Genomic DNA, 26503 nt, shown 5'->3' with positions numbered 1-26503 from the left:
TGCGAGACTCTGGGACACACACACACACACACATTTCCGGCCTAAAAACTGTCCTGGTTGTGCCTTCAGTGCAAATTCCGAACAGATTTGATTGATCTCAACACTTCTGCTGGTGAGGAGAGAGTCTGAGCCACCTCATCAACATGAGGTTCAGGGACTGAGGGCTGGGTGACCTTTTCTCACACACCCACCAGAATGTCAGCGTATTCCACTAGCCAGCAGCTCCCCGCTGCCCAGCCTTACATAACCGCTGCCGCCGTGTAAAGGCTGAGGCTTGACCTCGGGCTGCAATATCCTCGTTACACACACACTCACACACACACCCCATTGGTATGTGTTTGATACAAATGTCACTCGCAACAAAAAAACCCAGTCTGGATCATTTCAATCAAGCAATTAAAAAAAAAGAAAATGTTTAATATCGAATTACAGCCTGTCTCCGTCCTGGGACACAGTTATTGTTATGGTTTTATTGTGTAAGTGGTCATCAGAAGATATCCAGACATGCATTGGTAAATATTTGGCATGGGCTCAAAACTCTCCACTCTTAACTCTGCTGGTTCTATTTTATCACTGCTAATAATAAATGCTGAGCTAACATTCTGACTATGTCACAACTGCCAGGCCACGTCAACCAAGTTTCTTCTATGTTTTTATTTATTTACTGTCATTTTAGTTCTGGGCTTCTCTTAAGATGATCAATTCATTCAGCAACATGTCACCTCGCTAACGCCTAATCCCCTTCAAAATGATTCGCTCACGTATAAAATGTATTCAATTATTATTAGACACTATAACCCTCAATAATAACACTTTTGCAAGGGGGGGGGGGTGAAACTGAACCTTTAGGGGGTCCAGATTAGGCCCCTCTGTGGGCAGCCCTGGTTTACTTGATCTCTAACAGCTCACATTAACAGACACCTTCACTTTCAGCCCTTTTCTACCAAGATGACGTAAAATAGTCCGGTGACCGTTTGATGAAGTGACGTCACCCTGAGGAACTTTGGCCACATCGAGCCTATATTAGTGAATTAGTGTCGCTGATAAACCGGTGGCATTGATAAGGAAGCCCCGGCTCCGAGGCACTGGCGAGGTGGCAGTCAGACCAGGTCGGACCTGCGCATCCACTTGTTGAGTTCACAACAGTTCACCGTTGCTCTATTTAAAGAGGCACCAACATGGCTCACGGTCGGGTCCGACGGGAGTCAGCGGACACGGAGATGCACAAGTCGGAAGACGGCGGGAAAACCTTCGTTTACTCAAAGAAGAGGGGCTACGATGTCACCCGGAACCCGCACCTCAACAAGGTAAGTGGGGCGACCCGGTGGGGAGAGTTTCGGCAGGTTTCTGAGAACGACTGGCTTGACCGGCTAGCTGCTGCCTTCAGGCGCAGTGGGAAATAGTGCAACTCTGTCCAGAACGACAGCAACAAGTGGCAGGTGATGTACAGTCGACATGTCTGAGCGAGGAACACGCCAGGACCAGCTCATCTTATGAACGAGAAAGCGGTTTTATCTTTTATTAACACACGATGAAGGAAGCTGTGACGTAAAAGATGGAGGGTTTACGTCAGATCTGTTGCTAGCTGAGACGCTAGGCTACATGTTGTCTCGTCCTCAGCGACGTTGCTTCTCCCGCTCAGTAAACAGCAGGTACTTCAGTTATACATCCAATATTTGAGTACTAGCGGTAGTACAGCCTCGAGCTGGCCCGTGTACGCAGTTGTGGGGCAGCAGGTGAACGCAGCAGCAGCCTGGAGGTTTAGGTATCAGCTTTAGACCAGGTTATATTTAGACTTAAAGAGACCAAACCCTGCTGGTGCTCAGACCCAACAAACACGCAACGAGTGATTCAGCATTTTGTGAGCAGCTGAGGGAGGTTCTGATGAACCCTGAATGAAGAAGTGAGACTGAAGATGAGGAACATGATTTATTAGGACACGGTGGAGCACCATGAGGTCATGAGCTGAGGGGAGGAGTGTTGCTGTCGTCAGGAACATCCGCGTGTGATCCATCAGGCTGATTCCTTTCCCAACGCTGTGAACCCGTCTCTAACAAAGAGCCTCTGGCAGCCTTTGAGCCGTTCCAGTGTTTTCTGCGGGTTTCTGTGTGGGGACGGGGCCCCAGAGGTCATCTGTCCCGGCTGTGGTGAAAGGGCCTCTGTCCATGGTGCTGACTGACCGTCCCAACAACTGGCTCGACCCGGGCAGGGTCACCCACATGTCAAGTGTGCCCTCCCAACAGCGGGGCTTCATTCATGACATGTTCTTCTTACACTTCTCACACTCCAATTTGTTCTGGCTTACAGTAGGATTTTCTTAGCTCTCGATTTCGTCAGACAGACGGGGAGCCGACCCTGAGGCCAGTGTGCTCCTGGCGTCTAGGGTGCGCCTCTTAAACAATCTAAGTCTTTTCTAGCCTGGGTGTTGCCAGACACAAGAGCTACACAATAGGTGTCAAGAGGAAGCAGGTATGAGTAGCAATCAGGTGTCCGTCTGTTTGATAAACTGAGGGCCAAAAAGGAAACGATACGATTGCATAGGTAAGAACAAGTGAGAGCTCATTAATGAGGCCCATGAGTGCAGTGAGTCCATGTCAGGGTCGTTCAAGAACACCTTCATAAAAGTCAATGAGTAACTGGATCAACCTGTTCTGTTCCTTTGATTACTGTATGATCCCAGACCGGTCACACTGATGGAGTATTTCCTGAGAAACTCCGACAGGCGGAGAAACGCACAAACAGATGAGGGTGAGAATGTGGTCTTGTTGGCAGAGGTATTTATCGATATCGATATCCATAGCATTTTCTTTCTTTTTTTTTTTTTGTCAAACCAGGTTAGAACAAGCTGCCACAGTCTGATAAAAGCTGCCGTCAGCTGAAGACGCTGCCAGGATGGGTGGCGTCAGCGCCGAGCAGATAAGAAGGCAGTGGGGTTCAAACGGGCCAGTGTCTGAGGGGAAGTGGTTGCGAGGCGGCGGCACACAGTTCTGTTGTTAGGAGACCTAATGACTCTTCTCCTGAGACCTCCACACGCTGCAAATGAACCCTGTGTGTTTGTTTTCATGACCCTAAGAGGGTCCAGTGAGGGGAATGAGGCGTGTGCACAGATGCTGTTTGGCTAATGGCGGCCAGTCAAGACGGCACTGGTCACCCGGGTGTCCTCACCGTGTTGCGTGCGAGCAAGTTTCTCTGTCTCTCAGCAGAATTACGCAGAAAGTCTGACACAGATTTACACAAAACTTGATGGAGGGGTGTAGAAGAAACCCATTCAATTATAGGGCAGGTTAGTCACAGCGCCCCCTGGTGGCAACAGGAACTGACACATTTCTGTGTGATGGCCTGGGACGCTGAGGTTTCGTTAAGTGACGCTACCAAGGCTCTGATGCGGTTTAGTTCGCCGCTGAGCTTTTTCTCTACTGTGTAAAGATCGCGTTGGCTTTAGACGGAGGGAAACGGCGTGATTCTACTGTAGGCTGGACCACAGAAACGTCTCGTTCCATCAAAGACGAGCCCACAACAACCCATCCTGCTGCAGCCACTTGTTGATGGCCTCCTGCTGTTCCTCCACGGGTAAATCAGGGAGGATCTCGTTGTTTGCTCTGGGAAGGGTCATGTGATCAGATATTCTTAATGTCCCTCTTCAGCCTGCGAGGAGGCGTGTTTGTAGTGGAGGTCAGCCTGGAGGCTTATAGGCTCTGGCCCCCGTAAACTGTTTGTTTACATCTCAATTTACACCTCACGCCATGAATGCAGCCACTGTACATGGAGGCGTTTAGAGATGGTTGGATAGCTTGACCTAAATTCACGTGGAAGCATAACCAGTCTACCACTTAGGGTGTTCCTCTACATGATGTGTTTTCATAAAAGTCTGTTGCAGGACCAAAGTCGTGTGTCTTTTTGTGTCGCCTCGCTCCCTCTCTTTCCCTTCCCTCTGTTTTCCAAGTTGTACGCGGTATTAAGAGTGAATGTTACGAGGACTGCTGCTGTTTGTTCTCCGCTTTATGAGCAGGCGTTTTTATCTCACTTTAAAGTCGGCCGTCCTAATAGGCTCCCGGTTTGGGCCGTTGCACTGTTTTGGAAAAAAAAAGTGGGCTTTTAATGAGATGAATAGCATGACTACAAGAGTTGTGCTTCTCAAGATTTATTTTGGCTTAATTAAAAGTTGAAGTTAAGCTGCGTGAATTTTGCTAAGCTTGATTGGTGGTTTTTGTCAGATGGTGAAGTGAATGGAGAGAAAGAGGCTCCTTTGCAGCCAGGTGAAGCCTCCACTGTCAGCCCTGGGCATGAACCAGGGCAAGGAAATTGGAGGAGAAGGTAGGAAATGACTGCTAAAGCGTGTTAGCGGCGGACACAGGCGGGCTTCTGTGGCCCCGGCAGCGGCACGTTGTTGCCCTCCTTCAGATTTCCACGAGCCCCGGGGACAAGGTGTGTTTACCTCCCTCAGCTGGCCCACTTCACCACTAAGAACAGCACAACCTGCTAATTGATGCTGAGGGAGGCAGCCTGTCCTCACATCGACAGGCTTCGATTTCCTATTAATCTCTGAACACACACACACACACACACACACACACACACTCATACATGCACAGCAGATGTAAGTACCTACAGCTTCACCTTACTCATTGGTTAACACCGTCTCTCCAGAGGTGGAACCGGATATTATAGGTGTGTGCTCGCTGTGCAATAAAGAGATGAAGTGGGGTGCGAGGTGTAGAAAGGGTTCTCTGTGGCGAGGACGAGAGCGCTGGCCACGCTCCACAGACGTTCTCTGTCTCTCTGCCTGATCACACATTAATGAGGCATCTGTGTGAATCCTATGCTGCTCTGACGCTGGTTCCGCCTGCCGCTGCCCTGAAAAACAACAACAACTGCCTCTCTAAAAACGCTCTTAGCACCCACATCGGGGATGCTGTTTCACCTCAAACACTGAACTGAGCGCTGGGTGTGTCAGCCAGCAACAGATGGCCATTCACTGGCCGGGTTCTGGAGGCGACAAGTGTAGCCAGTAATAAAGGTGGAGGAGGACGGCTGCCTCTCTCCCAACTGTTGTCGTCACAATCATGGAGTTTCTCACTTTGATAACATGACTTGAAAAGTATCAATATTCGAAACCATTTTCAATACCACAGGAAAAAGTGACAAAACTGCTCTCTGGTACTGTAAGAGAAGAGAAATGTCACACTTTAAAATGACTATTTGAATTAGTCTCTAAATAAGTCAAGTTCATTGTGCCGTGTGCTAAGCATAACGACATCGAAGCTAATTTACTTCTGACCATTACCTGTAGCCAACAGCCGGCCTCAAAGCTATGCTAACTAGTTCTACATTACATAATGAGCGAGCTAGGAGCTAGCGGTTTTTGTTATTCACTCATTAAGGAGGCTCTGAACTTGCCATTTTCTTAACAAGTGAGAGGATTTGTTGACAGGACAGCTGTGTGTGTGTGTGTGTGGGGGGGGGGCAATGTGCGCACAGCAGCAGCGTGTGTGTGCGTGTATGTTAGCATCTCGCTGTAATCTTTTGCTCTGCAGCTTAAAATACATCTCTAGATTTTTATCCTCATATTTGTTTTAGATATGGCTACACAGGTTACCGTGCAACATTCAAGGACATCAATACGAAAACGGGCAATTAGTGCAAAGCCAAAATATGGTGATGTCATAGTCATGTATCTGTGGCACGGTTCATTCATGCCATAACACTAAGTGTTGTAGTTCGCGTGATTTCATTTATGCATCAAAAATGGTAAAATGTGGTGTTTTTACTTGCAAAACTAAACATTTAGGTCTCATAAACTTTTGCTTCTGTGTTTTGTGCCACAGATCCTTTTTTTTCAGCAGGGAACCTAAATTCAGTGCACATTGGTCAAGGGAACCAATGACGATGGCTACAAAAATACATCATACCCGCGGTGCTCTGACGGTCCCTCACAAAGACCTGCATTCAAGTGATGCTGTCATCTGTGCTTTTAACCCCAGGATCACTCCAACTGATTCCCCTGATTAAAAACCAACATTTTGTTTATTGAGGTTTTGAAAATCACTAACATCATGCATCATTTGAGCCTGCGAAGACTGAATAAAATGGTGAGCTGTTGCCCAGACCACACTGCAATTGAATGCCCCATCTGTAACCACAGGCTCCACATATGACATAGTGAGATGGTCTGTCAGTGGAAAGACTGGAGAGTTGAGGACGCGCGTTCCCGGCGAGCGTGTGTGAGGATGTGCTGGTATGCTGAATGGCAGCGGTCCTGATGGCTGTCTGCTGCAACTGGAAGTCATAGAGTTACTCTGGTTTGGCTGCCACACTCATCAACTTTTGCTCCCAGAAAAGACCCCCCCCCCCCCCCCCCCCACACACACACACACCCCTCCGACCAACATGAATAAACACAGGAGCAAGTAAGCAAGATGCAGTATACTGTATATGCGTGGGTTTTTTTTTTCTCATCTGAATCTTTCCTTTGGACGTGTGTTGTTGTTAACTGTTCAGTGACTCTCATATGAAACCTAATGTTCCCCAGCCTCTCCATGTCACGGGTGAGGCCTATAAAAGCGCTCATAGTGATGCACGCGCTCTAACTGAATTATGTCACAATTGTTAAAAGGGTGCCAGTGGACTCCTGAGAAAACCGCCTGATGATCTGGCGTTGACTTGTGCCAGTGCAGTCTGGAACTTTGAGTCCTCCTGGGTCACAGAGTCAGTAAGACACAAAGACAAAAGCTTGTTTCCTGCAAAGTCAAGACATTTTGAAGTTTGGTCTTGGCAGCTCTCTGCTCTTGATGAATTGTTTCTGCCATAGCCAATGTTCCCATGAACCTTGGAAGCCTAAATTATTAAATATCTCAGCTCCCTGGTCCTCTATCCATCCCACAATCCACATTTCACGTTGTGGGGAATCACTGATGGATGGTGATGACAAAGCTGTGTTTTACATTAAATAACTCCACAAGTAATAAATGACTCAACAAATCATGACATTACACCACGAGTCCCTTAGGGAGCTCTGTATTTAGGTAAATATACTTCCTGCTATTTAAGTGGAGTTACCTTGTAATTAAACCAGAGCTTATTATGGACACGCTTCCATGTGCTTTCAGCTTGGAACCAACCAGAGCAAAGATGGACGATTTGAATGTCCCACATAGGTAGCAGGCTTTTTATTTAGTATGGAGACTGGAAGCAGCTAACCTACATCTCTGTGACTCTCCGTGGAAACAGAACTTGTCATGTCTACATTTCAGTTTTTGTACAAGTCAGAGGACAACATTTACACCTCCTGGTTAGCAGGTGTCTCACTCATTGCTGCTGCATGAATCTTTTCTACTGGTTACCAGGTTGACACAAATGACTACATACTGTCAATTTGGGTCTGTCTACGTAATTGCGATAGCTTTGGTGATGATGTCGCACATTAACAAAGATAATGTGAACCTTTTAGAGGCTAAAGTTACTAACTTGTGCGATTGCTACTGCCAGTTAGCGAACGTTAGCTTACATGTCATCAGAAAGTTGCCCCCTCAGCATGGCTTTTCAGCCCCTTTTAGTTTTCGAGCTCAGACCTGTGTAGAATTACTGAACCAGTACCGACCCTCATCTTGCTCCTTTGTTGGTCCGACAGTATTTGAGACGATAACAGAGCAAAGCCTCACGTTTCTCAGACATTTCTCCTGTTCATGCAACACCTGGCGACACCTGAAAACCTGAGCTCCTGGTCCACAATTAGATGATGGTAACGATGGAATGTAAATATTATGAAGATCTGGACCTGATAACATTTTTAAATCATTATTTCTCTGCTGTAATACTTTGTTTCAGGTAAATCTAGACTCTAATTCTGCCTCTTTCTAATAGTTCTATGGATATATAATTTTTTAAAAATAATTTGTTTTCTTGAAAATATTTTGATTGATGTACACTCATCATTTAATTTTGGACATCTCCAGGCTTGGTGGTTCCCTCTGTGTCCACTTAAAGCTAATAGTTTTCTTGCTTCTTGTATTTTCATCAAACTCTTGGCTGAAAAAGCTAAAAAAAAAAAAAAAAAAAAAAAAAGCTTCAATCAAGACCTTCAAAGTGTTTAAAGTGAATTTAATGCATGTGTGGGAATATGTTGATTTTCATCTCTGTGGGAGTGTAGTGTGAGTTAACCATAACATAAATACCGTTGCACCATGGTGCCCAACATCCTGCGCTGTGCAGGAATCCTGTGGAAGTGTCAGCACGCTCCTGTGTATATTACAAGTTATTTAGAGGAGAATGACAGTGGTTATGTGGGGCTGAGCTTGATGATGTTGGCAGTCGGAGTGCAAGCCTTCGTTTAACTGAGTGCTGAAAATGGTACAAGCGTCTCTCTGTGCGGGCTCCATGCAGAGCAGCTGCACTTGTCAATCCTCCTCCCTGGGTGGACCGCAGGTCTCCGTGGATATGTGTGTATCACATATAAGAATGTGTGTTATCCCAGGTGTGGCCAGGTGTTTCTGGTCGATAGCACGCATTGCTGGTGGCCAGAAATTCCTCTGGTGGACTGGAGTGAATCGGCCAGACAGAAATAAAGTGCACCCTCGTTCCCCTCCAGTAACCAACTTGTTAACCTGAGCTTGACACACACACACACACACACACACACACACACACACACACACGCCATACACCAGTTATAGCCCGTTAAGAGCTCTTATCAGTGTTTTCTTACAGGCAGAGCTGAATAAATTTGTAGCGTGACGGGACTGTCGCGTCAGCTTCTCACTCACATTCATCTGATGGTGTCTATTCAGTAGCAGTTACATCTCAGGGGCTTCACCTGCTCAGCTCGGCTCACTTTTTGGGGTTTTTCTTGTAAGTTTTGTCCTCATTCAGGTGGAGACATCAGAGAAGCCATTAGCCGGGCCCAGACAGAGACGGGGAGACAGTGGGAGCCTCATCACCTCCCAGCGAAGCTCCTCTCAAGCATCCCACCTTTCTCAGCCCTCATCTCCTCCTCAAAGCCTCTTTTGTCTTTCGTATTCCACCGATGGGGGTCTTGGCCTGTTTTTTAACTGAGATTAAGCAGCAAGAATCTAAGACAGTATTTTGTTTCAGTTTTTTTTACAGCATATATTATTTATGACCGCCCCCCCGAGTCAGAGAGATGGTATCACAATGACTGATACATGAAAAGGACAAGAAGTAAAAGGACTTAAATAACAGGACATTGTTGACAAGTGGTGTCATGGAATTACTTTTTTTTTTTTTTTTTTAGGAGACAGAGTAATGATGTTCCCACCAAACCAAGTGGCCCTGGCCCACTTACATCTAACAGAGCTGGGATTAAGCTGCTACACCGGATTTTACCTGAAGTGACATGTCAGAGTAGCTGCTGTGAAAATGGACAATAATTGAACAATAAGTATCAGTCGTATGGACTTAAACTCAAAGAAATGCCACGTCGTCAACGTAGGTTCTGTTCCTGAAACCTCTACCTGTCCCCTGTTTTGCTGGGATTTTATTTGGTTCTGTAAATTTCTTGACATTAGCAATAAGTATTTAGTTAGCATGTTAGCTTGTCATTAAAGATGTGTTTTGTTTTACACAGGTGGGGTTGAGGCAGGGGGATGAACCCGCAGGCAGACAGGACATGAACTTGATAAGATTATTCTTAATAAACTTAATGATCATAGTTGCCAATCTGCAAATGTAAATTCCAGGTTTGGTTGTAACACCACCACCACCACTGGAAAGTTGGTCTTTTTACTGTCTATTCAGTCAAAAAGCGTGATGAATTTTAGCGATGGCGAGTCACATGACTCAGGATGTGTAAATATTTCCCAAGAAAATAATAATACTAAAAAAATCCAACAGCATATATGCAGAGGTGCTCAAAAATGCAGTCAGATACTACACTATGAGGTCATAGGCGATTAGCTTAGTGTGAGGCATCAGTAGGAATCAGCTAGCCTGCTGCAGCCGTCCTCACTCGTTGCCTGTAAATCAGCAGCAGGCTATCTTGACTGTGCTACACTTGCAGGGAACAGAACCTCTGCTCATTTGCTAAGCTACATTGCATCACCTACATTAACATGATTTTACCCCTCCAAGTGGAACTACTCCACAACAGAAACACTGTTTGCATGGTTAGCAGTTAGCTTGCCAGTCTCCGCAACCCACCAGCTAGCCCTGCGTGTTGGTCCCTACCCCTCACAGTGCCTGGCAGCACATATTTTGCAAAGCCAGGACCTGGCCTTCATTTGTCTCTCTGACACTTATTCAGACACATCCTAGTTCCACTCTCATCTCTAACCGATCCAACACAAACAAGGAAAAAGTGTCAAAGCTGGAGCTCTCTGAAATAAGCTAAATACCCTTTATCATGAACCATAAGCTTCATAAACAGCGGTGCCAGACAGGTTTATGTTCCTGCTTTTCAACAGTGGAGCTGTTTGCTTAGTGAAGGGATGATTTTGCATCTTTAGACGTTTTACATCCTGGTTGGTTCTGCCTAGATGGCCATGTGGTCAGCAGACATTTTTGTCATCACAGAAACTAGAAGTGACAGTGGGAAAACACATGTCAGCAGGTCCCCTTACATTAGTGTGACACTTTCAATTTTTCTGCCTTCATGTCGCAGAGGTCAGGACAATCCTTCACTTCTGTAAAAGTGGCTGGTTGTCCCGTCTGAGCACGCCGCAGATTTGGAGTTATTTTGAGACAGCTTCTGAGGATGGATCAGCTTTGAGAACACAAAGAGTTTAATTAGAGGTGTCCCTGGCTATTAAAATAGTTCAATAAGAAGAGGCTGAGCTGTGCATGTGAAGATCTAGGTTTTTGTGGTGCGGTTGGTTCATGCTGTCTGTGGAGCCTTCCTGTTGCTCCAGAGGATTAGACGACAGTACTCATTAGGGCTGTATTTGTATTTGCTACATCTGGCGGGGCTGTCAAGGCATATTCTCTCACCTGAACAAGGCCAATGAACGCTAAAGTGGCCTTAAGTAAGTAAATGTTTGGACTGAAAGCCTCACAGAGCAGATTTCTTCAGTCTTGGGTGCTTTCCCAGCTACACTCAGGCTCCTAAGGGACCTGGGCTGTGGAGAATGAAAAGGCTGCCTCAGGGGGATCAGCTGCATTAGAGTAGCCCTACATGTCCGCTACCTCCACCCACTCAGTGCTGCCCTCCCTGAGTCAACAGCGGCTTGGTTTTCAAGGCTGTTTGGCCAGCAAGCATGTCTGTACATTCACGTGTTGACACCTCTTGATTTAAGCAGCTCTGCGCGTGCATATTTGCTCAGGATGAGGAATTTAAGGCACTCCTTTTGGTCAGTATCAGAGCTCAGGGTTGCCAGGGCTGATGAGACATCGTGACTCATGAGAGTAAGGAGTTAATTACAGGATGACTTTCTGTCTGCTCCTGAACAAAAGATCTGCTGTTGCTGTTCATCATAAAGGTGTAACAGTGGTTTTGAGGAGGTTCCAGGACAATTGAGACTTTCAACAACAATATAAAAATGGCTTTGCCTCCTTGCTCAGGCTACACCCCTTTTGCCAGGCTAGAAAATCAGTTAGTTTTATGGAAATAGTTAGAGATGTACAAACAGGCAGATGTGAACCCCCCCAGAAGTAACAGACACTAGTTTACCACACATTTTCCACAGCCGTATAGGTGGCGGGTGTCAAGTAGCTCCCTAACATTCAGCCTCCAGCTGTTTACCCCTCTGCCTCCACAGATGGCACAAGCATCACCAGAGGCTAGGCTAGGCTAGCTTCACAAACATTAGCTCGGTGTGACGTCCAAGTCCCTGAGCAGATGTTCTAGACTCAGTCTTCAGCTCCTATGGGTGTGGGGTGGGATCATTTCAGCCATGCATCCATATTTGAGAAGGTTAGGCAACAGAGTGGGTGCTAAAGGGCCTTATTGTTCTTATCCAGGATTAAATTGGGGGCAGGCCTGTACTGGGTGGACATCCTCAGGGGACCAGCTCACAGTCCTGATCTGCCCCTGATTGGCCAGTAGTCTGTGCATTTATTATTGTGGAGTGAGACAGATCAGGATCAGGATCAGAGCCAATCATAAGGAGTGGGTCTTTGCAGAATGTGGGTGGGAAAAATTTTGGATTTTGAAAGAACACCACAGATTCTTTTGGCGTATTCCTTGATGTAACTGTGCGTTCCCTTGGGGGTATACATACCCTAGTTTGGGAATCATGTGCTGGGGCATCAGGGAAGGGTAAATAAATCAAGATCCCAGGCCACCAGTGCCCCAGCATCTTCAGCGTGTTGAAGGTGCACCGTGCGAGAATGCTGCTGCTTAACTTTCCCTTCCGAGCTCTGAACAGCCTCTGGTACACTGTATTTCATGCTGACGACACACCTGCCGGCTCGCCCTCGACTGGTACAGGCATCTGAACTCCAAACAATACAGGATGTTTGCGTAGAACATGAGGAAAACGAGAACTTCACCATTCAGAGGGTCACTCAGTCCGAGCGGTCAGAGGCTGCATTTTAACACGTTCACAAGTCAGAGACTCCATCGTGACTTTGTGTTCTCCATCATTGTTGACTTTGTCATGAAAAGAATGTCCTCGACTTTTCTGTTTGTATTGCTGCCAAGAGGTCTGTTTCTTTTCATGTTGGCTTATCAGTGATTGCATGGCTTTTACAGCTCACATCCGCCCGTGTGCACGATGTAAAGAGAGAAAAATGAAGTGAATTGGAATGTTTCCTTTAGTTAACTGGCCAATACAATTACCAGGACATTTTAAAACATTTCAACACACTACGTTTTGCCTCTAAACTCACTGATCGTAGGTTTATGATTTAAGAAAACACACAAACTTAAGTATCTTTGTTAATAAGTGGATTTTAGATTAAACAAATTGAGATTCGAGAGCAAATGTAACTTGAAAACAAACAAATGCCATGAAGCCAGAGAAACGGCACACACAGCTCTGCTCCTGCCTTGATTGCTCCTGGTCGCACCGCTCGCCAGCCGTTTGATGGATAGAAAACATTAGCTGTCTTCTGATTGATGTGTTTGTCCCTCTGCACAAACTTGGAGCGCTTTGGTCCTCAGCCCAACTAATGACCAAATTTGTCTAGGAATGAGCGTGCACACCGAGTCCTTACACGGCACATTTGTTGTGAGGCATTCATTGGGAAAAGCTTAGTCAGGATGTAAGATCCTGAGAAGAGACGGATAGGAGCTGATGTGGGCTTTTTATCCTCCTCCTGAGAGGAAGCGAAGGCTTTGGAGGGTTTTATTTGCAGGGCAATCCTCTTGAACCCTGCTATTCTGCCATATTTTTCAGGAAACAGATGGGGGGCATCTGGCTTTGGCTGAGAAGATCTACAGTATTTAGCCACAATTTAACAAAGTGCTACTTTATGTCTTTGCATTGAAAATGTACATAACATACAACGATTAAACTACAGTAGCTTCGTATGCGATATTGCTAAGTCAAAATTTTCAGCCTAAAGCAGCAATATGAATTTTTTGAAACGTGAAATTGTCCAGTACGCTGATCTTTTTCAGTCACGGTTTATTTTCCCTCCGCGTCGACATCCGTAGCCGTATGACACTTCAGCTGAACTGGAGCTTTCTTATCTCGTCCTCCGAGGACGGAGATTAGCGGTTGTGAGCGATCTGCTGTGGCCGAGAGCCTGCGTCATGCCGAGAATATGTGCAAAAGGATGTGGAGACAAATATTTGTTGAACCCACTGGTCTACCCTGTCTGAGGCGTGGATCCATCAGTACAGTGAGGTGTTGTCTCTGCTCAGCTGTACGAATGATTAACAGCCCCTTTGTGTGTTTCATGTGACACCCGTGCCCTGCACTTCATGAAAGATGGAAGGATAACAAATGTAAAGATTAGATATGGACTATAAATTCTAACCTTGCTTTACTTGCTTAAAAAAAACAACCCTCTCTTCACTTGTAAAAACAGCCAACAGGTAGAAATGATTTAGTAGACCAGGATCCAGTTCCCCTGGAACAGAACACATGTACAGAACCTGTCACATATTTGAACATTATCTTGCTTTTTATTGCACTACAGAAAGACTTGAGTCTGAACTGACTTCTCTCCGCTGTTGTCTCACGTCCCGAGAAACTGAATGAGCCATTTGTCCGTTACCTGCCACAGGTGGTCTGGTGTTTGTCACTCTGGCAGGTTAGTTGGGCTGACGTCCCTGAGCGCTAATGGACCCCTGACATCAGGACATGGACGGGAGATAATGAGCTCTCTACTGCCTGTGAGCCGCACATCCGTATGGAGTGGTGGGAGGAAAGGAAATATTGATGTGTGTACTGGTACTCTAAACAGCAGTACTCGTGTTGGGTATTGTGCCATAGCTGTTGCTATTGTAAGGCAAAGTTCATGAGTTCTGAATGTCTGAGCTCTGAAATTGCAGGCGAACCTCCAGACAAGAGGCAGTTTGACATTTGTTCAGATTATCGATGGAGCTCGACTGCGTTTGCAGTCACAACGTGCACCGACGTTGTTGTGCACAGAAATAATGAACACATTTGGAATCAGGCGATCATGAGTGCTGGCAGCATCCATTCTTTAACCTTTTACACTTATTTTTTGTGACAAATCCTAGAAATCATCCAGAGCGATTTTCCCTCAGAGGCCCTTCAGCTGCAGTTTCACTCCACTGCCTGCTGCTCCCCTGATGGACAGACCCACTTCTATTTTAATCAGCCTGCTTCAGCAGACCATGTAACAGCGCGCGGCCTCCTCTCGTTATACAGGCGTAATGGTACTCACCCAAAGTGTATTTGTATGCACTTCCAACTGCATCGAGAACGTGTATTTGTTTCTGCTGAAACACAGCTGAGCTGTACTGACAGTGTTTGATGTTCATGGTCTTCAGTTTAGTTCTGTAGGAATTTTTCAACAAGTCATCATTAATCAATCAGAAGGACCCACAGAGTCTATATTGCGCTGTTCCAAATCTGAAGAGGACACCTTCTAGTTGGTTCAAAAGAATTTATCCAGATTAACAGGAAAGAATCCAGAGCTCTGGAGATGGTCTTCCCCTATCCTGGAGTCGGCATACGTAGATGCGTCGTCCCTGGCGTTGGAGCAAGAAGTCCAACGATCTCACTCTCTCTCCAGTTTTATGTTACAAGGAGGTGCTTACGTGATCGCTTCTGCGTGCAAGTGTGTATTTTTGATCTTCATGTTATTTTGCAGAATCTTCTGTCTGACCGCGTGCCAGCACCATCTGTTCCCATCGTAGACTTCTTGTTGCAGCTGTGAAGATTAAAACCTCTCTTTCCCTGACCCACCACCTTGCTCTTATCTACTTCTGACTCCCACTACTTCATGCTACCGCAGAAATTCTGTGGACTCTGTTCTGACTTAATTAGCTTGAGGGAGTGATGCTAGCATGAGCTACACTCCTGCTATTCCCTGTTGAGACCTTTCACCTGTGTCCACTCTTATACAGTCTGGTCTGTGCTTCACTGCCTTGTGTTTCCTGCACTCTATTTTAAGCAAATATATGTATAAATTTAACTACAGTTCAGTATTCATAAATTTGCAAAGTAACGTTTCCTGAGAAAATCATTCCAACATTGGCACTGACAGCAAATTCATGCGAATTCAATGGTTGTAATTAGTGCTGTCAGGCGATTTAAAAAAAAAAAATCTAATTAATTACAGGATGTGTAATTAATTAATCTAAGTAATGCGTTAAAGTGGCAGCCCAAGTTGTAATCTAGCCACTAGTTTGACTTTCTGAGGTCCCAAAAGACTGCAGCTGCTATAAACGTTAGCATTTGTCATTACAGGAAGTTGTGAAACTTCATGAATTTTAAAATCTCCAGCACTTGTCTCTGTATGATGTTAGTAAAACGTTTGAGTGCTTGTATGATACAATTTCTCACTCTTGTTTTATATGATGTCATTTAAAAAAAAAAAAAAATTTCCTACTGGAAGTTTGAGCTTCATTTGATGCCATCATTCTTTAGATTCTCCAGCTCAGGAACCGTGCAGGACATCTTCCCTTTCAGGTAACTCTGAGATGGACAATGGCTCTCCATTGCTACTGCTAAACAAACAAACAAGCAAACAAACAAGTAAACAAACAAATTTGGTAGGAATGCAAAACTGAACCAATCAGTTTTGGATCCGGCACCAACAAAATAATGAAAACTATGTTTAATTTTCATTGAATCGTGTCAGTTCTTTGTGTTTTGCTGTCATTCGTTGGGGCTGATTTTGTTTTCCTCAGTGTACAAAACTAATCGAACTGAGACCGTCAGCCTAAACTGCAGCGCCGTCCATGAACCAGCTGAACTGTTCCACCCCTCAGGATCAGACGTGTGACGTTAGCATTACTACAGAAATCAGAGAGCTCCGGGACCATGTGTCTTCCTGCTGCACCGGTACCCGAGAGTTCTGGGTTCACCTTGATTGATTCATTACTGTCTAAAGTAATGTCAAGCTGATCACGTGAAACTGCATCAACTTAATTCATGGCTGATACATTTATTTTTAGTTCCTGATATGTAAAGCCAGTGTAGCACAGCTGTTTTCAAGTGGTCACCCCCCCCCCCCCCCCGCGCTCTAGTCCTCCGCTCTGTCTGACCCTGTTGATGCTAAAAGCCTCAGAACTGTTTGCTGAATGTTGTTCTTTTGTTCTGATAGAAGTGGAAGTTCCCGTAGCCCCTAACCAAACCCCCATGTGTGTCGTGCCTGTTCAGGGACGCTGGCAGGTTAGAGACGGACAGCAGAGACCAGCACGTCACCTCTCATCTCCCTTCACTCCAACAAACCTGGGAGAGACCCGGAGCTCAAAACAGCAGATTCATTGTGGTCTTTCTTTTTTTTTTTTTTTTTTTTTGGAGGGATTTTCCAACAGACAGGGAACTTCCAGTTTAACACACTGATGACCAGTTTAACCGTCGCTGTGGACACACACACACACACACACACACACACACACACACACTGAGTCACCAAAACAGGGGAGGTAGAGTAATTTACACCGGCCCATGTGGAGTTTTCCATTCTTCTATGTTGCACCTGCAGCCAGCACATAAATAACCCTCCCATTCACTTTCTGTGCAATTAAGACCATAAACAAAACCTCACTCTTTTTTCAGTTGGAGGAAATCCTTGACCTCAGCAGGTCAGGTGATCTATCGCCATGGTGACACATGGAAAAATAGAGGTGACAGCTGAGTTGTTTTTGCAGAAAAAGTGTCGGTGGATGAATAGTTGTCATATCTGTCACGTCGTTTATATGAGAGGGCGAAGGTCATTCAGCATGTGATTCTTTGGCATGTGTGCAGTTTTGAAATGAAAGAGTGTGTCGGGGGGTGAAGAGCATTTCAAGTGCTTACCTTCAGTATCACGCTAACGTTTCATGTGTTGGATTCTGACACATTTTAAATGTCAAACCAAATTCAGGTCCCTTTAACACGTTTCTCTAAAGTTCTCTAAAAACGCGCCTTGATTTGTTTGTGGCTGGTTCTGACGAACTCGAGCAGACATATGCTAACGGTGTGTTAGCTCATAACCGCTCCGCTTGCTTTGCTAAATCATGTGTCACACTGTCCTGGCTCTACTTTCAGAGGAATCCCAACCTGAAGCACCTGAGTAGCTCACCTGATTCCATGTGATATCTCATGCTTGTCACTGTGTTAAACACAACCAGGTACAAGAGCAGGACAGTCGTAGAGGACTGGAAGTGAAGGACAGATTAAAAGACAGTTAAGGCTGTGGTTTAAAGAAGTTGCTCAGGGCAGTGGATGATTCAGTGGCCCATTTTCACTGCAACACAGCTGCAGGGAGTGAATTGTCCGTTCACCAGGAAGCGCAGCGAAGTTGTAAGGTGTGTTCCTCAGCTGCTGTGAGGGGCCCCAGAATACACACAGTGGCATCTAAGGTTTTGGCTGTGTTTCTATGAAAAAAAAAATGGACGCATATTTATGAATCACAGCTCCTCTGACACTGACAGCTTTGCCTCAGACTCCTGGCAGAACAGTGGAATTGAATAGAATTCTGTAATTGTCATTGAATCATTAAAAAAATCATACAGTCCACCCAAGTCAAGTCAAGTCAGTTTTATTTGTTTAGCGCCAAATCACAACAAAAGTTATCTCATGACACTTTACAGGTAGAGCAGGTCCAGTACCACACTCCTTCAATGAATCTACACCAACAATTCTCCATCAGCAAGCACATCCTGCAACAGTGGCGATGAAAACCTTCCTTTTAACAGGCAGGAACGTCGAGCAGATCCAGGATCAGTGGGGACTGCCTTCTGTTTTGACCGGTTGGGGGGAAGAGAGCAGGAGAGAGAGGCAGAGACAAAGACAGATAATGGAGGAAGACATTTATGCAGAAGGAAAGAGTGGGACAGAGATAAAGAGAGAGAGAAAGGGAAGAGACTGATGGACAGACGGGGACGTGAGCAGGTGGAGCTACGGGTGGCAGCTTGAGCCTCTTCAGGCCTGCAGCCTCCTCCAGCAGCACCCAGGATCTGGGATGAGGGGAGCCTGAAGGCTCCGGAGGAAAAGATGAGTTAGTAATATGTATGAGTATGAGTTATATATGACACATATAGGAGGACAGAGAGGAGTAGAGAGAAGCCCAGTGCATCATGGGAGATCCCCCATTAGCCTAAGCCTATAGCAGCAAATCTAAGGGCCAGCCTAAGCAGCCCAACTATAAGCCTGATCAAAAAGGAAGGTCCACCCAGGAGGTGGTCTCTGTCTTTTAAAGGTGCAAAACACAAATGCATCCTGGGCCGATGCCATCTTTGATTGGAAGCACACACTGAGGAAGTGGCTCGTTATCACGTCAGTGTCTAACACTTCATTTCTCCCTTTTGCATTTCATTTCTGGCTGAAAAACATGAAGTCAAGGTAACTTCAGCTGATCTCTCGCTCTCTCTCTCTGTCTCTATCTCTCTCTCTGTCTCTCTCTCTATCCAGACATATGATAAACCAGACGTCTCTGAGCCGTGCCAGTAATTCCTTAAGAATTTAGATTGGCAGGATCATGAGTGAATGTGTTGATTGACATGATCCACAGCACAAGTAGAACGTGGTTCATCCTTATCTCTCTCTGTATTTTAGTTCTGTTAGTGTCCAGAACCAAAAAAAACGTATCAGTTTTTTTTTAGTTTTTTGAGTCATACAACACTGATTGCTCTAAAAACTGAATAGTTTCTTAAATGTCTATCTTCACCTAAAAAAAGAAGCCGCACTCCTTTTTCAGTAAGGTTTGTTAAAAAGAATCATCCTTTGGCTGTTTTAGGAAATCGTGTTGCCTTTTTTAAAAGCTGTCTATATATAAACAGGGTCGGGAAGTCAGAGGAACCGCTGCTGGCTGGAGACACAGGCCATGGGATCATGGGATTGGACAGAACGTCACAGCTTCATATGAGAACTCCGCACAAAATCCACACAACAACACGCGGCTGAGGTGAAACATGCACTCCAAAGGATTTTTTCCCCGTTCTGAAGACAAGTAATTCCGCGTTGCTTCCTCACGAGGAGCTATTACCTGTTCCCAGCAGTGTGAAAGCGCTTCAGATTCAAACGCCGGCTGGATCAGAATGTGGTGTGGGCTTGGGACACAGCTGTGGCCACATTCTCTGCATCTGCAGCAGGGCGACTCCAGCTGTTTGCTCTGTGACTCGTTCCACTTGATTGCTGAGGCACATCAGTTGTAGGATGAGAGCTGTGACCCTCTGGAACAACGAGTGCAGTGATTGGTCTGGTTACCCTAAAAATCAGGAAGGCATTCCTGTGTAGCCTAGTATGCAGCTGCTCAGGAAAGATGTGGTTTACATTCACCATGGAACCTGCAGATGTGGCTCTTTGAAACCCAAGATCCTCGGTGAAGACTCCAACCAGAGTGCAGTTAGCGTGATTGGCAGTGACACTGAGACCCCTCAGTATCCCATTAGATACTCATCATTCAGTGGATGATTGACAGCAGCCATGCAGGCAGGCGTCTCTCACACACACACACACACACACACACACACACACACACACACACACACACACACACACACACACACACACACACACACTTTCCTCGCCTTCTGTCCCACTAAGTGGTTTCTAGGTGGAGGGGCAGGAGGGATTTATGGGTTAGGGTATTTCTAGGGGGACGGGAGAGTTAAAGGGGATCATGAGGGTGTGTGTTTGTGTTGGACAAGAACCAGTCCTCCTCCGTTCACATTCATGCTGCTGTATGCTTTGCACATCAAACGCAGACTGAGCATGAATACACACATGCATGCACATGCTGGCATGAATGGATGCATTCATTTTTCTCGGCATTACCTCGGCCAAGGAGGTTGTGTTTTCTCCCGCATCTGTTGGTCCATCTATCGTCCGTCAGCAGGGTCACACAGAAACTACCTCCTACCTCCTAAGATCCCAGGGACCTCGGTGCACCGAGGGTGAGGATGCAGCCATTAAACTCTGGTGTCGGGCAGGGCAGAAATGCATGTCTCTATTCTTAACACTGTCCTTGGCGGCGGTTTGCACTCTACTGTACTCTACAGCTCACTTGACTCACTCCTGCTGCAATTTAAATTACACCCAATTTTTCTTCCTCTGTGCTCCAATTTTCTAGCCTCACCACGTTTTTCTCCCCTCACACACACTGACACATCCTGGCTCTGCCACTCCAGAGCCACCGTAATTGAACCACGGTTAGAAGAATGTTGTGGGAATGTTTTGCGTAATCTCTGATGCTGCGGTCCGCAGCCTCCAGCGTCCCTGAGCTGGCTGAGGAGTCTGTGGCGGCCCTGTCAGCTCTCCTGGGCATCTTCAAATTACAGCATAGCCTCACTAGTCCTCCTCTTTGAGTACCTGGATTTCACATCGATAACATGCTCCATTTGCTCACAGGGCACCTGGGGATGAACGACACTGGTAGCTGATATTTGCTGATGACTAGGTGATCTGGGTGAGTCTGGTATTCACATCTGGTGTGTTTTAATTTTCTCAAAATCACGAGGTTAAGTACAAGATACAGACTTGATATATCATAAAAGAAAACGAGACAAAAACCCAAGAAAAAGTAATAAACGTAATCATAACGAAATATAAATACAATAAATTAAGTGATACTTTTTCCTATATTTAGTGTTGTTGCCTCATCATTGAGAAAACTGGGCTGATATAGAAAACCTGCCCATTGAGAAGTACCACATATTCAAGAAAGGAACACGATCAGCTAACACCAGTGACGCGGCGATGTTATCGTGTGTCCCCGAAGAAACCCGTTGTTTTTGTTGAAAATTATTCCAACTCTATTTATTCATGTATTCGTCTCAATGTTAAAAGAGCAACCACATGCACATTTGTTGCTGGGTATCAAAGCAGCCAAAGTCTTGGCTGCGTGAGAAAGCACCTCTCCTTGAAACTTAATAAGCCCATTATTGTATTTAATTAAATCGTTTTTGGAAACCTTGTAATTGTGGACAGACGAGCTCGTGAACAACTGTGCTGAACACAGACGGCACAGCAACATTAATGTTTAATCACTGCGGTACCGAGGGAAACGTCCACAAAAATACTCCACACCTGCCAAACTTTTCCACTTTGACTCAGTTACAGTCTCAGGACTCATCAGCCATGTCTGCCCACTTAGCCTCCAGGAACAAGGGCCAGGATTTCTGGTGTCTGGTGGAGCCAGCAGATATCCTTCCCAACACTTCCTGCTCCATCCCCAGCTCATTGTTTACAGTCTGTATAGCAACTTGAGACGTTTGCACGGAGACGAAAGACGATGAATACGAGCAGATCGTGTCAAAAGTAACCAGTTCACCCCCAGTTTAAACTCACAACAACTGCTTTGTTAAATCGTCAGAGTACAGCCATTTTTCTGACTTTGCATTCCGTCTCTGTCTCTTCCACGCGGACCGTTTCAACCAAGTCTCGCTCAACTGTGATTGGTCAGAGCGACTCAAACGGGAAATAGAAACCAGAAGCCAACTACAGGTTCTGTATTTATATGCAGATCAGGTTTGACTGAGTCATCACTCAGAGAGGCTGTACATGAGTGATGCTAAGTTGTGGCTCAGGCTGGGTTTATAGTTGTGTGCTGGGTTGACAGCATAGCCTAATCATGTGACTTAAGCCGTAGACAAGCGTTTCTACGCCTGTGGTGGTGGTGGATTGGTTGCACTGCAGTTCCACCACCAACATTATGCTGCTGTGTTGAGTTTTTTAGTTTTACTGTCAACAATCGTCGCTGAAACAGAACAAATAGTTTGAGAGTTTGAATGAATAAAAGTTGAAGAACAGTTTCACTGACTGATATAAATGCATCACTGATATGAGCTCAGATCAGAGGAGATGGCGTGGAGGGTAGCGAGTGGATAACGTTGTGAGGTGGCCGCAGATGTTGCGGTCTGCATCGATGCTACACGTTCTCACGCCATCGGGGTTGATTCAGGCATCAGGCTTCACCTCTCCCCCTCCACACCTCCCCTCTTCAACCTTTGAAGAAGGCCACAGAGGAAAAATGATGTGTAAGTGAATCTAGTTGTTAATGTGGCCTGGGAGTTTGGGTATTTTTCTTGGTAGTTTTCGAATTGTCATAGAATTTAATCCTATACAGCCACACAGGGCTGACTTCGCCTGACCGTCCTCATACCAGCATCTGCCTGAGCACTGATGGCTTGACGTGTTTGGACAGAGCTTCTTCCTGTAGTCTGGGAGCTCTACCTGATAGTTGCTTCACAGATATGGCAGATAGGAATATTTTAGAGTGGGCTTTGATGACTTTTACCAAAACAATCCAGCTGCAGCTGGTTTTCATTCCTGTGCTCCCACATCAAACCACAGTCGAGCAGAAAACTGCCTCCTGTCAACTCTGCACTGCTGCTCGGTCGATGCTGCTCGTCTTTCTGGTTCTCTTCCTACGTGGCAGCGCCGGCGAGAGGCTGAGCTGAGTGTGCTGGTGAGTGGTCTGGTGGTTACGCTGTTATATAACTGCCTGATCACAGCCTAAAAGAGCTGTTAATACCAGATAGAGGCCAGTTCCAACCCCAGCAGCCAGACGCTGGCAGCCTCATCAGTTTGTCTTCACGAAACAGCAACCCTGACCACTCCCACTTTCTTTCTTCCCGTATTATCCACATTTGTCTTTTTGTTTTTGTCAGACTTCACCCTGCTGTTGCTCTCACTTTTGGGTTCTATCCTCTAAGCCCAACTGTGATAACTCTGGGATGAGTCTGTCATTCCTCTGGGCTATCCACTCTCTTACCCCCACCAACTGTTTTCACAGCGTCTAGACACACACATGCCGCTACTGATAAAACAGAGGACGCCACGGTGTGCTGCTGGACAATGAGGACGTCGTGGTGTTCTTCTCATTAAATACACTGGTCATGGCTCATCTAAACACTCAGATCAGGTCCTAGTGCAGCCTTTTGTGCAGTGTGTGGGTCTTTGGAAGAACACACCTGAGTGCGGATCATATTCTGCATTCATAAGCACATGGACGTGTGTGTTTACGAGGACTGGACCAGACTCCTCAGTACCGCACGACTTTTGCTTTGTGTACGTTTTCATGCATGTAGGTGTGTGTGTGTGTGTTTATAAATACTGGAGCGGGATGGAGACATATGACTCAGTCTTTCCTCCAGCTGTTTGCCAGAGCCTCCTCCCTGCGCGGGTCACCTTCGGCCAAACCCCTGAACTCATCAGGAGGCTTCCTGTGATAGCACGTCTCTCTTTGGCTTTGTGCTGACTCTCAATATTTACAAGTCTCCTGGATGAGCTTTGCATTTCCAAATGGCCTCGCTGAGCCTGTCTGGGGCAGAGATCGGATGTCATGTCAAAACCCCAAAAGGGAAAACATTTCTTCCCATAGTTGTTTCTCTTTTGTATTTATCATTATGCTGCACCTACTCTGAATAACTGAGGTGCTACTATATGCAGACTCTGTGCCAGCATCCTGGCTGCGGTGTGGGGGGAGTGTACGTGGCAGTAATATTGAGGTAGAGTAGATGGTGCTGATGGAAGTGTTTATGGGAACAACCACCGCACCCCCCCGCTCCCTGTTTGGTCAGCTGCAGAGACGCTGCTGGTCAGGGGAGCTATGACATCACCAGCAGCAGAAGTGAATACAGTTGTCCTTGGTGCAGCGACGGTGGGGTTGAACTCAAATTCACGGTGAATATTTTTAGTGGCTCACTGGCTCAAGTTGATTCAAACTCACTTTTTTCTTTTGCCAACAAAGTTTAATTGTGCACGTCAGCATGAAGAGTTTCGGCTTTCAAGACTTTATTGTCCCCAAGAGGACGTTTGTCTCTCTGTGCTCATCAGACCACCAGGACATACCATCCACCGGGTGGATCACCGGGAGCTGAAATAACAACAAATACACTGTCATTCTTTTGCCATATTCAGTATCTGAGGGCAGCTACAGTGTACTTCTTAGATCCAGGTTGAACACAACATAGAGAGGCAACAAGAGAATGAATTACTTTCAGTGAGAGTTGTCTTCTAGTGAGTTCGTCAAAGAGTTGCAATGCCCTCTGACCCCCCTCAAAACCCCTATGAGGGTCGGACAGACAACCATGACTCAGTGGCTCCCATTCAGGAGCAACGACTCGCTGTGACGAGCAATGACACTGATTTACCTCACAGTAACATGCACGGATTAAGATGGCAACCATTTTAGATTTAGTCCTTTCTGGATTAAACAAAACCAAGTGCAAGAGGGAGAATTAGAGCTAAACTGGAATTTAACTAAAGTGAATGTGAAAAGAATCCTTCCAAAAGGCAGGTTGAACTTCTGACTATAGTTTTTGAGAACTACAGTCAATAAAAACCATTGACAACTGAGACCAGCTTCATTCCATGTGGAGGATTTTAGTTTTTGGTCTTTGTCTTTTATCTAAATTGTATATTTTCTTGTCAAAACAATAAACACGACTGTGAACTAATTCTTTATGCATTTATTCAAAAGTGGAGAGAGAGAGGAAAGGTGGGAGAAGAGGGACGGGAAGTGGCGTGCAGCAGGCTCGTGGCCTCACTACAGCCCTCGGAGACTGAAGGCTTGACCTGGAGATGTGCTGTGGGACCTGACCCAGGACTCAGAAAAGCAAATACCGTAGCAAGCCCAGTGCAGATCAAACTTCCTGTCTTTAAAACACCAATTAAAATGTTGATGACTTCTAATTTTCCAAAAAAAAAAAAATTCTCTTTAGTCTTTCAGCGTAACTCATGTGGTTTACCTGCCTTTACATTACTTTTCAATCCCATTGAGCTTGAAGCTGTTCTGCTTTGGGTTCATGAAACATTTTCAATGCCTTATAAATCGAGGTAACTTGACCTGAATAATTAGCTTCAACAATGGGGAAAGAAAGCCATGTTGGCACCAATGCAGCATGAATACATTGCAGCTAAATGAAGGAAAGTGGGGTCCAGATGGTTATCGCCATACATCACATTCAGCAAGTGGTTTTACTGATAAACTAGTCATACTAGAAGGCCGTCTCTTGTGGTATTCTTGCCCTGCCTCTTATGAAAAGACTGCACTCCCTCTCCCACACAGCAGCAGTGAATAGAGAAGTGCTCTGTGGCCACACACGTCTCTGCCAGGCGTATCCCGGTGCCAAACATTTGAGCCCTCTCCCTGTTGAAGGCCCGTGGGCTTTTGTCTCCGATGGGTGACTGTGTTTGAGAGAGGCTCAGTGGAGAAAGGCCTCCCTATCGTGTTAGACTCCGGCCTCTCTCAATAGGGTTTGTTTCTTCTGTTGCGGAGGGCATTACCAGAGAAGAAAAAGGGGTCGAGTGGGGTGACTTACAACCTTCATTTGCAAGTTGGATTTGTTTGTTAGAGGATAGATGACTTCGCGCAAGAAGATCCCCTCTTATTGGAATCTCACCGGCTGAATTAGTCACGGCTTTGTGTGGGGTTACATCATTTCCAAGTTTTTGCAGAAAATGGAACGGCCTCTTCAAGGGCAGAAGTTTGTCTTTGTCAGCATGTTGACGAAACTGTTCCTCAAAACCAGTTATTTAGTCTAATAGTGAATCATAGTTCATGTTTTTGTATAAAAAGGAAATAAATGCCAGAGGGAAGAGGTGGTTTTAGATTTCCTTCATTTCCCCAAGTGCATGTTATATGACCTGATTCTTTAACCAAACAAAAAGAGCCTCATGAGTTGAAGCATTTAAGTTGAACCAACTTGTAGAGTCTATGTGTCTTTCTTCAGGTTTTAAAGGGATAGTTTACCTAAACATGACAATTCAGCCATTATTTACTCGCTGTCATGCAAATGAAAGTTTGGGTAAAGTTGTTCTATTCCACTAAACACTGCTGAAGTTTCTCGGTGAAGGGAGGTGCAGTAATCTCTTAAAACACTTGAAGTGAACGGACCGATTCCCAAACATGACCAAAAATAAATGATAAAACAATCAAATTTCTCCACGCTGCTCATCCGGAGTAGTCCAAGTGTCCCGAGACCTTGACGTGCCAGGTCATCAGCATCACTGACGCCATGTTTTTAGCTTGCTTTAACCAT

General features: G+C 45.7%; 1 protein-coding gene across 1 annotated transcript in view; it reads left to right on the top strand.

Moving 5' to 3' along the window:
• The first annotated feature begins 981 nt into the window (after positions 1 to 981).
• The window catches only part of me1 (malic enzyme 1, NADP(+)-dependent, cytosolic), a 78124-nt gene continuing 52602 nt past the window's right edge, over positions 982 to 26503 (top strand). The window contains exon 1 of the mRNA XM_086219208.1: positions 982 to 1307. Coding sequence (XP_086075334.1) covers positions 1179 to 1307 — 129 coding nt within the window. The 5' untranslated portion in view covers positions 982 to 1178. The remainder of the gene's footprint in view (positions 1308 to 26503) is intronic.

The sequence above is a fragment of the Aulostomus chinensis genome, chromosome 11 (genome assembly GCF_037954235.1).
Source record: "Aulostomus chinensis isolate RoL2024-O1b breed Wild chromosome 11, RoL_Achi_v1.0, whole genome shotgun sequence".
Classification (NCBI taxonomy): Eukaryota; Metazoa; Chordata; class Actinopteri; order Syngnathiformes; family Aulostomidae; genus Aulostomus; species Aulostomus chinensis.
This window is presented reverse-complemented; position numbering and strand designations above follow the sequence as displayed.